The sequence below is a fragment of the Sparus aurata genome, chromosome 12 (genome assembly GCF_900880675.1).
Source record: "Sparus aurata chromosome 12, fSpaAur1.1, whole genome shotgun sequence".
Taxonomy (NCBI): domain Eukaryota; kingdom Metazoa; phylum Chordata; class Actinopteri; order Spariformes; family Sparidae; genus Sparus; species Sparus aurata.
The window spans coordinates 18,986,065-19,002,909 of NC_044198.1; the positions used below are offsets into that span (position 1 = coordinate 18,986,065).

Here is a 16,845-nt window from a genome sequence, read left to right on the forward strand (position 1 = left end):
CTGTCACATTCCATTTGGATATTGCAATTAACTCAATGTCAGGCAAGAGTGGTGTGTCAGTAAATACCGGCAGACAGCAGTGTGTCGGGTCAGGAGTGGAGCTGGCCTAAGGATACTGTTAAAGCCTGTCTGTACTGGACTTCTTGGACCAGAAACATTTTAATTTTGCCCTCATGCAGGCTCATGCTTTGGCTGTTTCTGACAAATATTTCAAGATAATAGAAGGGCTCTCAGGTCAATGATATACCCTCGTGTTGATCTTTAGATATTCAGTACTCAAGCATAATGTAATCAGCTGCAGGAACAGAGGGCGAGTGAGAGGGCTGTGACTTGATCTGATAGAAGCAGTGGTGTGAGACAGATGTTTAAAACTGGTCCTTATGTGTTGTGTGGGTTTCCTGATCTGCGACAAAAGGGTTAGAGTTTCCAGACTCGAAATGATTCCCTTATTGATTGCTATCTGTCATCTGTCATCTAGTAGCTGGTATTAACAATGGACCATCCACATAAATTGTTACCCTTTTGTCTTTGTCATATTTTGTCAAAAAAAGGACCCAGACAGGCAGATGGGAAAACTAAATGCAAGCTTTATAGAAATAAAGTTGAGATCCAAAGTCCAAAATCCACGATGCAAAATCCAAAATCCAGGCAGCGAAAAGGCAGGCAAAGTAATGTCCAGGAATCTAAAGAGTAATACAAAATCTAGAGCCAACCCACGAAAAGTCACATATCAGCGAATAGATACACTATGGTAAGAGAGGACAGAGAAACACAGATGATCCAACAAGGAGTGAATCTTAAATACACAGGAATGATTAACTAATGGGACACAGGTGAGCAGGACAACCGGGTGGGAAAACAAACAAAGACAGGAACTGGAGAGCAACACATGACACATGACGTGAGGATATAATCTACAAACAGGCTTTGGGAGGAACAGAGTACATGTAATGGGATTACATAATTAGAATACCAAAAAAAGGTAACTGTGTTCTGCTGAAGTGACAGAATTATGATGTAATTAGATTACAGATAGAGGGGGATTACCTACAAGTACTATTTTAAAATAAAGGATGATATACTATTCTGTCAACATGCAGGTGCACACACTTCAGCATCACTCTGATCTTGACTGACATCAAATAACACACAAGCAATGATGGAAAGTAACTTCGAACTTTTTACTGCAGTGTTCTGCGCCCGCTTCAGGAAAAGGCTTTTACAGACAAAATCACAAGGCACAGAAAGGTTAATCAACATCTTCTTCTCTTTGTTTTGCAGCAGGAAGTCAGTGAGGTCCCCCTGATGCTGCCTTCAGAGAGCCTAACTAACGGTGACCTGCAGGAGGATGAAGCGGCTGAAGCAGACAACCTCGAGAGCCCCACAGCTACAATGATGGGTCCAGCCCTGGTTTCCACAGAGGCTGATGATGTTAAGGCGGAGGCGCTGGAGCCAGAAGCGGACGCTGTCGAAGGAAGGGCGGCGGCCCTTGTGGCTGCAGCGAGGGCCGTGGTGTCAGAGGACCAACTGAAGCAGCGGTTAACAGCAGGGGGTCACCCGTGTGCCCAGTGTGATCGAGTCTTCATGTCCATGCAGGGACTGAGGTCCCATGAGAGGAGCCACTCAGCCATGGCGCTGTTCAGCAGAGAGGACAAATACAGCTGCCAGTACTGCCAGTTCGTCTCCCCCTTCAGACACAAGTAAGTATGAAGGATACAGTAGTATCCACTCTCTGTAGGATAATACTGTGTCCAAGATAAAATCATGTGTTTCATAATCTTTTTTTGTACAATGTGTCGATCTGTCCAGTTAAAGGAACAGTTAAAAAAAAATGCAAATTTTTAGTGCTATTTATCCATCAAGTCAACAGCAATGTGTCTTCCCAGAAATCATGACCCAGTTACTCAAGATAATCCACAGACCATGTTGTGAGCATTTACATGTAGGAACTACTTTCTTTCTACCAAACCACAGCCGGCAAAAGTATCAGCGTGCAGAAGAAATCGTGCATTTCCTTACGGAGGAGCGGCTCGTTAGTGTGATAGCATGGGGTGCAAACATTGATGATGTCATTCTCAGCTTTCAAATATATATATTTTTTGTTGTTGTTGCGTTAAGTACCACAAACCTATCGTCTTCCGTTATATTAAGATATATACAACATGATCTGTTGACAATTTAACACAAATGATCATAAACAGTAGTTTACACCTTGATGACAAACAGAACTGTGTTACCGGTGTCTGCTTCAGAATAAAAGCCACCCCATGGTTTGCCAAGTGAGAGCCTTTATTTTGAAGCAGCGTCAGCAGGAAATGTTTGCTTTGCTTTAGCAGTGACTCAACACATTACCTGTTACTTCCTCATGTGTGAAGGTGATTTAAATACAGCTGCAGGAATAGTAGACCGCGCCACAAACAATGGAAACTTTGATAGTGTGAGGGATATAAATACATTTGCTTAAAAAATACTGACTGGAAATAGCTGATAAAACAGGAGATGATCTTGTTATGATCTTAAAGGCTATAACTCTCAAGGCTACTCTCTGTTTCTGACAGCATTTCTTACACTTATAGAAGTGTTTTTTGAACATTTAAGCCAGTAAGTTTTGCCATTAATGAAAAGCTGCGCATCAATAATGTTATTTGTCTTGGCGGCAGATCAGTATAAACCCTCCTTTACAATATGTAGCTTCTATACCTTACCAGTCTTACACCAGCTGTTCTGCAAATCTACCGGATGTTAAACTCATTTTGTACACAGCACAATTTTACACCTTGCTCTGTTTACCCTACCAGAAGCCCTTTGAATCTTCAATCTTCTCTTAAGATTTCCTGCCTCCTAGGAGAGTAAGACAAACATTACAGCGAGACAGACATTTTGGTAGTGTGATTTGTTTTATCCATCACAGAGACACGGAGCGAGGGGGAGAGGGAGAGAGTCCTCATCTCCTCTGAGCTCCCAGGTGTAATCCCTCTGTACTGTATGTGCCCTGACCCAGAAAGAAGCCGCATTCCCATGCCACCTAGGAGGCTGGCATTAAAAACACAGCCACCGTCCCCACAGGCACTCACGCACTCATTCCCGCCAGGGGATTGTGGGTAGATGAGTTCACCCCACGGCTCCTTGTTCTGTAGTCATTGGAAATGTGCGGCGGCTGTTTGTTTGCGAGGTAAACAGAATCGAGCGCTTTAGATGCTGCTGAAAAGCCCCGCTGTTGAAATCATCAGAGGGGATGCTGTGGAGTAGATCTCTCTCTGTTTCTTCCCTCCACTCTATTCTTGTCACTTTCGCTCTTTATCTGCTATCCTTTTGTCCTCAATTCATCTGTGTTTTTTGTACATATTTTATCCTCTTATCTCATATCCTTTTTTTAATATGTTCTGTCTCATCGCCAGCCTGGACAGACATGTGCAGTCTCACCACGGACACCACAAGCCCTTCAAGTGCAAACTCTGCCCCTTTAAATCCGCCTATGTGAGTCGCTTGAAGAGCCACCTGCATAAGGCACACACAGGTAAAAACACACACTCACACTCACACACATTAAATCACATCTTACAGCTATATCCATGACTAACAGTGTGTTCCTGGGGCGGGATAGCAGCCTCCTGTTTATCATCTTCCACATAAAGACACTGGGCTTTTGATTTAGCTGATCCAGCACAATGCAACCTGTGGATTAGTTGTAGGACTAGCTTCACTGTTCACTGTGTATTTACCTAATTATGCATCAAAAAGAATCATTTTTGGAATAAGATTTTAGCACAAATATCTAAAACCCTCAGCCTACCAAAAAGGTGTCTTAAGTCAGATGTGATCCTACGCCTGTGATCATTCACTGTTTTTACGTGAGCCAGATGGCAGACAAAGGCGCAGACATCCAGGTAAATGCAATCTGAGCGATCAATACATGGATAGAGCAGAAGAAAGAATCAGACTGGCAGACAAGAAAGACCTATTTTAAAAAAAAAAGGCATTGAGTGCTTTCAACTATCTGATCGTAGAGCTCTCAGAGTCAACACATGTTAGTGATCATTAAAACAAACCACTTTTAAGGTTCGAGTGATTTTGTACATTTTGTGAATACTGTGATCGTTAAATGTCATCATGGTGACTCAGTTCCTTACTTCATGTGTCCTCGCATCAAATCCAACAAGATAAAGATACTTTGGATTGATCGTCTCATGACGAACGTGTTCCTGCTTGAAACCGTTTCAAAGAGGAAGTTGTGTCTCTGTTAAACTGCTTCTCGAAAAAAATATGTAACCCTCGGAGCAGATTTGATTTTAACGGCGCCACTCCTCAGGATTTCATCAGGTTGTTTACAGGATTCAGAAAATCAGAAGTACTTTATTGATCCCCGAGGGGAAATTGGTACATTATTGTTACTACGGTTCCTTTTAGGATAGAAAGATCACAGTATAGAGAGATATGAATAAGGAAGACAATACAATGACTAAAATACAAAATAACTGTGATACATGTGCACTAGACTAGAAATGATGCATAACGTATGTACCTAGTACTACACAACTACAGATGAGTAGATGACATTGACTAATATTGCAGTTTGTAATAGTTGACAGTAGTTAGCAGTATAAATTGATGCTTCATTAATGCTCCAAACAGCAGTAGAGTATTGCACATGATGTGGGAAACACTGTTAAGCGTATACAACAAGTAGTTTTGACCAAGTGATCTGATTGATCAACTAGACATTCTTTACTTGATCAAATCAGCATGACAGCCCACCAACTTTGCTGCTATCTTAAAAACACACGTGACGTTACTTAGTTGCAACACGATTATAGGAGGTTTTGTGCTTACGTATGTAGTTTTTAATTCATCTTGGGAATAAAACATTAACGTCTAGAGATCGTCTCTGTTGCTAGGTCATCACTAAGGGTCTGCCTACTTGCTGGAGCGGCAAACGAGAGGTTGGGAAGATTAATTAGAAATGTATTTACAATACAGTTACTAATTACCTGTTAAAAAATGTGGTCAGGAGCTTAATCCAAATATTTCAGTATAAAAGTTATGTAGCTTGATTACTTTCCCGTTACTTTTAAACTACCTCAATTCTAAATTTATGTAAATATATGTAGCTTGATAAAGAGTGTTTCTTCTGTAAGAATAGAGATACTGAATACTGATTACTTAATCTCATTACTTGTAATCTGTTACTCCCCAAGAGTCTACTGACGTAACTGACAGTTTTCCAGTTATTGATGAGTCAGACCCCATCCGTTTTCAGGGAAACTGAGATTTAGACTAAACTGAGATCTAATTTGGGAGATAATGGCCTCACAATATGAATACATTTTAAAAATATCTTTTACTTTGTTGGTAATCATTGTGTTATCACAATATTACACTCGCGGGTGAGCTTAACTGTCGTTATTGGCACTTCAGTGATGCTTATGGACGTCGGTGGTTAAAGCACACCCTCTCGTGTAATATTGCTTAAATATTCAACACCTACAGGAAGCAAGATGTTATAAACCCCCCGATGGGTACATTGCACCTCTGCCAAAGTGTTTGCCAACAAACACTAGCAGAACAGGCTTCAGAATAGCTCCATGAATGGCTCACCAACCAGCACCACACATTTATTTTAATTATGTGGAGATGGTGAAATCAGACCTCATGGCTGACTGCGCCAGTCTGATCCATCCAGGTGCCATTTTCATTGAAAAACAACAAGAGACAGTGAAAGTAGCTAATGAGCTAAATGCTAATTACACATTAAAGCTCCTCAATAACACTTTGCCTGCCCTCCAGACTCGCCTCCTTTTTGCAGAATAAATACAACTTCAACTTTGTAACTTCCTCATTGCCGACAAGAAAAAGTGTATATTAAGGAACTGGAATCCAAATTAATATGTAAGCTTATGTTTATGTGTGACACCTCGAGTCTTTTCTATCTGAATTTTAATGGACCTTTAATAAACGTCGCAGCTGAACATCTTTTCTATCAGATTTATGCTAATTAGTCCGAGGGGAGCACTAAGTGAGCACAAGATGACATATTCCAGACTGGCTCAGAGGGGAATAGCTTTGTTTGGATGTGTTTATCATCACTGTGTTTTTATGTAAAGAATCCTCTTCTTCCACAGATCCTCACTCTAATACAGCGTTGACTACGAGTTGCTGACTGATATGGTTCTTGATTTCCAGGCGAGCAGCACACATACAAGTGCTTGTCGTGCCCCTTCTCCTCCATGACCATCAGCCAGCTGAAGGAGCACTCGCTGAGAGACCACGGTGAAGCGCTAACCCTCCCCAAACTCCGGGCTGCGACCCAGGCTGCTCACGCCGCCCTCAGGCCCTCTCGGCTGGCCGGTAACACAGAGCAGACTCCCTTGGCCCCAGATGGTAATAATGTCATTTTAATAAAGATGTATAAGATCACATGATGAGCTTGTCAAGCCAGATTTGGAAAGTCTCAGTTGAACATTAAAGCAGATCTATGATTTTCTATAAGAAAGTGCAGGTTCTAGTTATCTATCTAATGTGTTTGTATTTTCAGACTAAAACCAACAATTATCTTCATTAGTGATTCATTTTATTGATGTCATTAAAATAATCTTTCTTCAGTTGTTTTATAAAATATGAGAAAATTGTGAAAAATGCTCATTTTAATGTTTCCGGAGCCGAGCAGATGTGCTCGTATATCTTGTTTAATTGGACCAACTGTCCAAATCCCAGAGAAATTCACTTAACTATCATCATAAGACAATGGACAGCATCAAATCCTCACATTAGAAAGGCATGAAACCATCTAATGTTCTGCCTTTGTGCTAGAGAAATGACAATTATTCTGAAAAAGCCATTATCAAAATCACTGTCAATTTTCCTGTAATTCACTAATACATTAGTCAGATAATCATTGCAGCTCCAGCCAATATATAATTCTGGATTCTCTTGAAAATAAAACAAGTAGCATAATAAATGTCATAAAATAATATGTAATGATCGCCTCCACACATTAAGGTATTAAGGCATACAAACAGTTCTCTAATGTGTGTCTGACATTTGCAGAAAAAAACAAAAAAGAAAGCCCACATTGAAATCCTCAAAATGACACCCACTGCTTCTCCCACATTCCAGGATGTATGAATATATCTAGAATATTTAGTAAGCCTGCCTCGTAAAATCAGATTTTCAATGAGCACAGAGAAAGTTCACACTTTCAGAAACAAGCTTCACTGCCACTTTGACACCGTACAAAATAACCACTAACATCTGGCTTTTGTCGTTTAATGTGAATCTATACAATCACCTCCCGCTTCAAACGACTCTGCAGTAGTCACCGGTGTTCCAGCTCCAGTCGGCCGACACCTGGGTGGACATGCTAGTTTCCGTCTGGTGGCGGATCTTAAGAATTGCCTCATTAATTGAGCCCAACAAGTGTTCTGTTTGAAACCCAAACCACTGTGTAAACCAGGGGATGGATCTTTGTCGGCTTTGTTAGCAGGATATATTTATGTATGGTTATTGTCTCAGTCAGTGCTCGGTTTGACGGAGAGACTGAAGTAAAAGATAGTAAAAAAAGTAACCGCTCTTACATGTCTGGGGCTTCCATGTCAGTACACGAGCCTGGCCAGCTGCCTGGACGCTGCTGTTGCTTGAGCAACTCTCAATAAACGAAGTGAGACATCTCAGTCCTTAGCAACTTGTATCATTAGCTCCGGGAAAAACAATCTGTCTAAGCAAGAATTTAATTGATTAAGACCTTTTAAAATACGTTTTAACGTCTGCTGGATGCTGTCTGGTCATTGCACAGGTATAAGCACACAGATCCATCGAGTTTATAAAGCATTTTATTATATTCTGTTCTACTTTATTGATTTATTGGAGTATATTTTTATTTTATTCTGTCTTATCTTATGTTATCTTATCTTATCTTATCTAATCATATCTTATGAATATACAGCAACAGAGAGGGAACTCATCTCCAGTCAAACATCTGTTATCAGTGGGTTTACTACGCTATTTTTGGTGTTAAGGTGGTGCTGGTGTCAAAACCTTCACACACATCATTCTACAGTGTGAAGCTCAAACATTCATCTGTAGGGACAGGAGAAAAAAAACAACACATTTTTGACTGGAGGGGGAGCCATTTCATTTGCATTTTAAACTTCAAAGGCAACATTTCTGCAAAAGAATTTAAAATTCTTGTGGGCCTTTTCATTCCGGGTGGATTTATAACACATTAGATCTGCTGAACATATAGAAAATCAACAGTTAGTGTCATCAAGTCTGTGCCATAGTCTTCGAGAAAGGGTTCTGTGCATAGATTGAATAAAGTATATGAGAATTTAGGAGTCTGACTGTTGCGTTAGTCAGTCTTGACTACAGAGCATTTTCTACCAAAGAGGCACCGTCACTGTAGGTACAGTAGGTGCAGCAGCTCGCTCCTTGATGTGCCGCCGCTGTTGTAGGTGTTTTTAGTGGCTGTGCAGCCGCAGCTCTAGCTCGCAGACTGTTCTTGGCAGCAGCTGTCACCTTGCTGCTGGAGCTGTGGAATCTTCCCTGGAGCTGAAGCAGGGCAGCATTCCTCAATGCACCAACCACCACTGTCAGCTGTGCCTTAGCAAGACAAGTGAAGCATTGAGAAAGAGCAGAGCTGACATATTGAATGTCTCTCTGCTGTGCCAAACGAGCTACCTTCAGATGAATGTCTAAAATTCTGCGGCGGAACAGAGGGTTTGTTCTCGAAAGATTAACATTTGATTGGCCGATCACAGTGTTTACTGTGATTTCTTGAGGGAAATGGTTTGAATGTATAGCTGCAGCTTTAAAGCAGTTACGCCCGCCCAAATCTATGAGTATCTACACCTCAGAGCTCCAACCACATCCTCACTTATTTACGCTGCTTCAAAGTCGTTTCCTTGAGATATTTCAAGGCGCTCTCCTCCCAGTCTTCTCCACCGCTCATTTATGCCATGTAATAGACGTTATTTTGGCCGCTAATCCGTTCAAGGAGACGCGCAGCCATCTTATGACAGCATTCGCTCTCTGTCTCAAATCTCATCTCCATACATCTCTACAATGCAGAGAGGATATTAAAAGCATGAATCAACTGTGGCATTGTTTGATTCGTATGAATTCCCCTGCCTCCTCTGCAAAAAAGTGAGAAATTGGATCTCAAGCATTTTATAAAGTCAAAGTTTAAAAGTTTTTTTTTTTTCCCTCTTTCTTCCGTGCTTTCTCACACTGCGAGTGCTGAATGAAGCATTTTTCACATGGATAGATATTCTATTAGTGTCACTGTGGTTTATTTATTGATGTGTTGGAGGCTCAAAGTAGGACGAGAAGATGAGCTTGCTCACTGATATTATAGGCTCTTGAGAAAGGGAATGAGGAGGGAAAGAGGTAGGGGACAAATGATGACAGTCACCGTTAAACATGGGGGGGGGTTGGTAGTCTTGTCTCTTTTCAAGAGAAAAGGATTGACTGCTGTGTGTCGATTGCCTTTCATTTAATATTCTTTATGTTTACAGCATATATGCACTTTTTTTTTTTTAACTCATCAGACTTCTCCCAAAGAAAATAGTTGAGGCAGATGAATCCACTTGGAGAGGATAAATAAAGTAGGTTATACTCCCTCCTGCTGCGCAAAGATTTGCATTGGAATAACAGAAGTCTTAGATGTGCTGTCACTCTTACAGGTTGAAAACTGGTGCCCAGATCCTCTTGAAACTAGCAAGAGGCTTACAGCGGCTCCTTCCAGCCAAGTTATAATAAAATAATCATAACAGAATATGTTGAAGGCTGGACACTTATATCCACCATAAAATCCATAATTTTCTCAAGTGTAGATACAGAGATAATTTACTTAAGTCAGAGTAACAATACAACAATGTAAAAATACTTTGTTACAAAATCTGACATGGTAACAGTGCAGAAGTTTATCAGTCACTTGCAATTAAAGGTCCCATATTTTAGAAAGTGAGATTTCCATGTCTTTATTGATTATACAGCAGATCCAGGTGCTGTATAAATACTGTGATCAGTATCAAAAGGCTCAATCCACAGAGAAATGCACAATGCCCATAAGCCTAACCCTTAGAAACAGTGTCTTTAAACAAACTGTCTGGACATCTTCATGGTTGTGGTGTCACAACTACACAGTCGAGGCTGAAAAACGTAACTGTGTAAGATGCACACAAACTCTAAAATCATCAATTTTCTAAATGGAGTTCTGATTGAAATCTCTCTGATGCAAAGTTATCTGCTGACCGTCACACTGCTGCATCGTCAGTGAAGTTCAGTTTGACTCTGAACAACAACGAAAACAACAAAAACATGTCAACAGCATTGCCGCAAAAATGTGCCCACTCAGGCCAGCGAGAGCTGACCAATCAGAGCAAACTTGTCTTTCAGGAGAGGGACCTTGAAGAGATAAGCACTAGAGGGAAGCGTTTGTACCAACATAATTAACAGCAGGTTTTTCTCGGTTTCTTTGCCCCCTCTTTAGACCCATCGTACCTGGAGCCAGCGGACGTTCGTCAGCAACTTAGTCATTACCAGCTGGCCTCCCGCAGTCAAATGTCTTCCGGCTCAACACCTGGTGGCTCAACAGTGGCTGACAATCGACCAGACGGCGTCCTCACTTGCGAGTTCTGCGAGTTCAGCTCCGGGTACATGCAGAGCCTGCGTCGGCACTACAGGGACCGCCACGGTGGCAAGAAGCTCTTCAAGTGCAAAGACTGTTCCTTTTTCACCTGCTACAAGTAAGGAGAGACAGAGAGAAAGAGGAAGGTGTTGTATATGTATGATATGTGCTGTTTATGTGAGTGTGAAGGCTGTAACACACAGGATAGATCAACAGTTCAATGATCCTTCTGTCTGTGTGTGAATCCACCTCAGGAATACCTTCACCATGCACGTGGACGCCGGTCACAACAACAACGTACCTGACGACCTCCCCAAAGATCTGCGCTGCCCTCTCTGCCTCTATCACACCAAACACAAGAGCAATATGATTGACCACATTGTCCTGCACAGAGGTACGGACGCTTTACTTCTAAAGGAGCAGTTCAACATTTTTAGAGAAATTAGTTTTTTTGCTTTTCTAATCAAAGGTATTAGTGTAAATATTAGATTTTACGAGGCAGTGATGGTGCTTTGTAGGCATGTTAGCATCAGTTTGTTCACACTTTATGTTGTTCTTTTCACCAAGAGGTGGTAGGCAGACATTCTTAAAGAGCCGGGCTAACTGTTTCCCCCTGTTTTCAGCCTTTATGCTAAGCTAAGCTAACTGTGTCATGGCTCAGATTTACCACACAGACGCGAGAGAGGCATCAGTCTTCTCATCAACTCGCATTTTAGTTTATTTCTCAAAACGTTAATTGAAGTGCTATTACTGTCAAACTCGAGTTATGAACGCGTTTTCTGACAAAAACCGAGCTCCTGACGCCGTCGACCGGCACCCTGCATTACATGATAAGAAATCTAAACATAATTTTAAAAAGTAAACAAAAGTAAGATTAAAAGTATACAAGAAGAATTAATTGTTCATTGAATTATCAAAATGTTGCCTGCAGTGTACTTCAAGCAAGCACAGAGAGAAGGAACTGATGTGATAAGTCGATCGCGGGTGTTGGTTGTGTTTGTGTTGAAAGTGAGAAACTACAAAACTGTGATTACCTTTTTATGATGACAAATAACAGTGTTATATTTCACCTGCTCCCTTCCCTCCTTCAACCTAATAATCCTCTCACCTCGCTCTTCTTCCTCCTCCAGAGGAGCGCGTGGGTCCGCTCGAGGTCAGCCGCTCCAAGCTGTCGCGACACCTTCAGGGCCTCGTGTTCCGATGCCACAAATGCACATTCACATGCTCCAGCGACCAGGCCTTGCAGCTGCACCTGCAGAAGCACGCTGAGATCAAACCCTACCAGTGCCAGCTCTGTTATTACGATAGCAGTCGGCGGAGCCAGCTGGAGGAGCATCTCCGCCTCGAGCACAAGGTCGGTAAAAAAAATACACGTTTGATGCATATAAAGTTGGCAGTAACCACATTTAAATGGACATATCATGTAAAATTAGCAGGAGTCTGGCCATGGCCCTCATTTGGCAGATGAGGTTGAAAGTCTCATTTTATGGTGGTTTATTATTAGAACAGGTTATAATAATGAATCTACTCAATGGCTGTAACATGAGGTGTTTACAGCTTATACACTCTATAATTTCAAACTGTCTAATTAATTCTACTATGTGGCTTTATAGCAGGTAATCATAAGGCCAGTCCATATTCCAGCAATATCACGTTGTCATGCCAACAACTCCTAAATCAAACTTGTCCTCAGTAATCAGTGGCTGAACTGTAAATATCCTGAAATGATTTGAATCCCAGATACCTGAACCTTTCAAAAGAAATGATGCAGTATTAGATTTTTTTTTAATCGTTTTTATTGTTGTTGGTGGTGGTGCAAACACTCAAAAGAAAAACTCAAAAAATCTTTCAGAAAAGACTTGAGTAAGTGTTGGCTTTACAAGTAGAATAATGATGGAAACAGGGATACTAAGTACAAGGACGGACAGAGAAAAAGTCTGCCACATATAAACTATAGCTTAGACAGCATCATGTTTTGGGGTTGTTTGTACATCCAGCCAGCCTATTCTTGTTAATGTGATATCTCACATACTTGTTTTACTTTCTTTAAATTTGGTACAAATTTGGTACAAAGACTCAAGGATCAATTTAGGACATGTTTGTGGTCAAAGGTCACTGTGACTTCACTAAACACATTTTTGGCCATAACTCAAGAATGAAACACGAGGTCAAAAGGGAATGATGAAGTGCTGACATTTGATAACAAAAAGTTCAGAGGTTAAATGCACTGTGACATTGTAATATTCTGTTAATAATGATGTTTGCCATTATTCAACGTGATGGCTCTGAAACAACAACTATACTGACTCTAGTTTTGTATTTATATCTATGTGATCTGATAACGTGTGCCTGTGCAGATTATCTTTTGACATTTCTAAATTATTCTCGTTTGTAGCTAGAATGGCTCATTTTGGGATGTGGTTTATAATTAGAAGAGCTCATTAACCTTAATTTGTTTGGACACTGAGAGGTGCTGCTGATATCTTCTGACCGGTGGGTTTTGTCCCTGGCTATATTTTTACACAAATGGTAACAATGCTGTTTTTTTTTTTTTTCTTTTTACAAAAATATTATTTCATTGGGGTTTGAAATAAAATGAGTAGACACGACTTAAAAAGTCCAGAAAGGAGAACAAAAACAGTGCACAAATATTTCTCACACTGGATGAATTTTATTGGAGCAGGTGTTTTCACTGCTCGGAAGCCTGGGAGTATACTACTCTGCAGGGAGTATCCGAGGAGGGAACTGCTCATAAAGTGATGCAATTTATGACAAGATACATAACCATGTGAGGGTCTGATACTGTCATCAAAATCTGCCATCATCTTTGTTAGAATAGTTCTGTCTCAGATCACTTTTACTGACTAATGATCTTATGCTGTCTCGTACAGTATGTAGATATATTTCTGGCTTCATTTTCAAAAGACATGAAAAAGTCTGTTGTCGTACTTCGAGCTTATATAAATTTTATCAGCCTCAAAACATAAATTGTGCTGAAAGACGAGCTTCTGCTAAAACAATTGCTTAGTTTTACTGCAGGTTCAATATCTCGTATCGGCGGGGTGTGGATTTGTGTTGAACCGAGATCAGAAACAGCAGTTTTACTGTCTTAAACCAGTCGTAAAATCTGCATCCAAAAGGGTCCAGAATTTATAATCGTGTGGTTAATAGTAAATATAAGAATGCAGATAACAAGAATAGTCAGCCTAAAATTCATGTCATAACTTTTTAGTGGCAGTTCACTATATAAAAAGGAGAAGTAAAGACCGAAACACACATAAAATATAACTCTATATGCAAATAACGTTTCCACCCTTTCACCCTGTTCACCCCGGCCTCAACAAACCGCAGAAGAAAAGAAAAGAGAATTTCTGAGATAAATCCTGCTCAGATCACTTAATACAAAACTGATTCACACCTCCTCCTGTTTCCCACCAGGTTATCCGCAACTTTGAGCTGATGGGCCGGGTCAACCTGGACCAGCTTGAGATGATAAAGGGACAGGAGAGCAGTGCAGAGGAGGAGGACGAAGAGAGAGAAATGATGGCGATGGAGATGGGGATGGGGCTGGTTGGAGATGGAATCATGGCTGTTGCAGAGGAGCAGGATGAGGAGTACTACGACATGGATGGAAGGCGGATAATGGATGATGACCTGGTGCAGGAACGGAGGGAGATGGATGATGAAGAGATGGAGGACGACATCAAAGAGGAAGAGGAGGAGGAGGAGGAGGAGGAGGAAGAAGAGGAGGAAGAGGAAATCAAGGAGGCGGAGGAAGAGAGGCCTGCCCTCCAAGGTACATACAGATGAGGTTATACAGATGTTTGTCACTCTGCATATTCTAATATGAGTTATACAAGATATTTATTTTCTATAGCCATAGATGTGCTGAAAAGTCATTTTCTGTCTTTCTGTTCTAAGTTTATCAAAATGTGTCCTTTTAAGACAAATCAATGGGCCCATCAGTGAGATGTAGACTGCTGTGTAATGAGTATTTGTTTTAGTAGTTTCTTTTTGAGAAACTGTTGGTCCTCCAAGATAGCCAAAATCTCAATGCAATTCTGAATTGATTTTCTCATTTCACTCTCCTAGCTTATAATAAACTGAGTCACTTTACTGGTATCGGTTGCTCACTGAAGGAGAAAGTAGATTTCATACCAGAATATTACTGAAGTCCACACTGAGAACACATTTAGAATCTTCACTCTGCTGTGATTGGTGTGCATTTACGTGCGCAATATTGATTTCCTGTGAATAAAGCACTAAATATGTCCATGAACTCTTATTTCCCAGAGGTCCTTGCGTCTCCCACCAGCAGCTCTGTGCCGAGCGGTGTCGAGAAGCGCCTCCCCTGTGAGTTCTGTGGCCGCTGCTTCACCAACAGCCTCGAGTGGGAACGACATGTCCTGCGACATGGCATGTAGGTCATCTTTTCAGATTTCTCGTCTTCCTCTTCTTCTCTCTCTCCTTGTGTGTGAGCCTCCTCACCTGTCTCTCTTTGTGCATCGATAGACAATAGATGTCAGGGTCACACAAGGTGAGGAAGTGCTGCGCTACAAGGAACACTTTTAGCACATGAGCCTTGCAGTGTGGCTCCATAGATAGTTGAATGGATAGCCATGATATCCGGTACACTCCGTGAAGCAGGCTGGTAAAGTTGAATGCTAAGTCTTAGTCATCGTCAGGAATGAAGAGATGGCAAGATTTGGCCAGCTAGGAGCCTAGTCCACAGTATTTACTGCAAGGCTTATAAGGAAGTAGGAACAGGTGCGCAGGTGGGCGAGGGGAAGACAGTTGATCTGAATGGCGGGAACACAGGTTTAACTGCAGGGCAGGAGGAAGTGGCAGGAGAGTTTATTGACGGCAGAGGCGGAGAGCAGTTAGTAGGTGTGGCACTAGGATCAGGCTGACGTTGTAACATGTTGAATCCGTCATTCATGACCAGATAATCAGATAACTGCAAAACCAGTGGTGGATTCAGGCTGTTTGAGGTGCAGAGGGGAAAAAAGATAGACACACAGTAGTGATAATCTTAAGTAATGATGGCGCCCCATGAAGGATGATACCACCATCTGCCTCAACTGTACTAATTGGCAAAGATTAGCTTGCACACATGCTAATCAAAGATGGTGAACATGGTAAAAATGCTAAATGCCAGCATGTTGGCATTGTCGTTGAGCACTTGCTAGCATTTAGCTCATAGTGCTACTCAGTGTTTCCTGCATGACTGAAGACTTTTAGTCTTTAGTTTCTTTTCTGTGTATCTCCATATTTAAATTGTGCCCCTTCGTTTGTTAGTCCTACAGTTGTCCATACATTTCCACAGGTTAAAAAACCTGTTTTTGCTTCATTATCAGGATGGTAAACAACAGCCGGATGGAGACCAGCACCACCTCCTCAACCGAGGCCTCAGCTTCATCTTCCACCAGCTCCTCCGTCCCGATGGACGCAGGATTGGACCTGTCCGGCATCAGAAAAGAGGACACTGATCTGTCACTGAGAAGTCAAAGCCAGTACGTGGAAGACAAAGAAATGCTCGACACCAAAAAGGATCAACAGTTTGGTTGAACTGATTGTGGCCTCTTGGGATATTGTAGAAACTGATAACATTGGGTAGAATCAGCACTGAGTTGGATCTTTAAAATAGGACTTCAAAGGAAACGAAAAGAGTGAAAATGAAAAAAAAAACAAAAGACTTCTTATGAGTTGGCGCATTACTAGATTTTAGGTGTTACATATTTAAGTATTAGGTTGTGCTGCATAAAACGGCTGAGCTCTTTAAACGGGCAGTCCCCTAGGACAGATCTTAATATATTGGTAACCAATAGTGAACAGAACTCTTTATTGCTGACATTCTGGTCAAATCTACAGTGAAAGATCCCACCTAGAGAAAGACGAAGCTATTTATAAAGAATGTTGTCCAAAAAATGATGAACTAAATTTAGCTTTTTATTATTTGAAGCACCTTTTACACCCCCCCTTCCCCCTGCTCGTCCAAAACAGGGTTACTGTAAATTTACTTACAAAAGGAACAAACAAGATATGAAAGCATTTACGACCGTGGCCCCACTGTAGAGCTACCCTTTTCTTGTTTCTTGTCGAGACCTTTTTCATGTTAGCCTCGTGTTTAATGTGTAGAAGTATTCCTTGAGGAAGAGTCGCACCTTATCTATTTTAGTGGAATCACAAATCATGTTTTCTTCGTTCGTAGAATTATGAAA

The 16,845-nt window shown here is 41.2% G+C and overlaps 1 protein-coding gene across 4 annotated transcripts in view; it reads left to right on the plus strand.

Annotated features, from left to right (window-relative positions):
- The window catches only part of znf462 (zinc finger protein 462), a 52,853-nt gene that overhangs the window by 34,461 nt on the left and 1,547 nt on the right, over nucleotides 1–16,845 (plus strand). For all 4 annotated transcript variants that reach the window (XM_030435188.1, XM_030435191.1, XM_030435190.1 and 1 more), the window contains exons 5-13: nucleotides 1,282–1,700; nucleotides 3,399–3,517; nucleotides 6,181–6,378; nucleotides 10,487–10,742; nucleotides 10,879–11,018; nucleotides 11,755–11,978; nucleotides 14,063–14,420; nucleotides 14,918–15,044; nucleotides 15,982–16,845. The exon at nucleotides 15,982–16,845 is cut by the window's right edge and continues 1,547 nt beyond it. In XM_030435188.1, coding sequence (XP_030291048.1) covers nucleotides 1,282–1,700; nucleotides 3,399–3,517; nucleotides 6,181–6,378; nucleotides 10,487–10,742; nucleotides 10,879–11,018; nucleotides 11,755–11,978; nucleotides 14,063–14,420; nucleotides 14,918–15,044; nucleotides 15,982–16,192 — 2,052 coding nt within the window. In that variant the 3' untranslated portion in view covers nucleotides 16,193–16,845. The remainder of the gene's footprint in view (nucleotides 1–1,281; nucleotides 1,701–3,398; nucleotides 3,518–6,180; nucleotides 6,379–10,486; nucleotides 10,743–10,878; nucleotides 11,019–11,754; nucleotides 11,979–14,062; nucleotides 14,421–14,917; nucleotides 15,045–15,981) is intronic.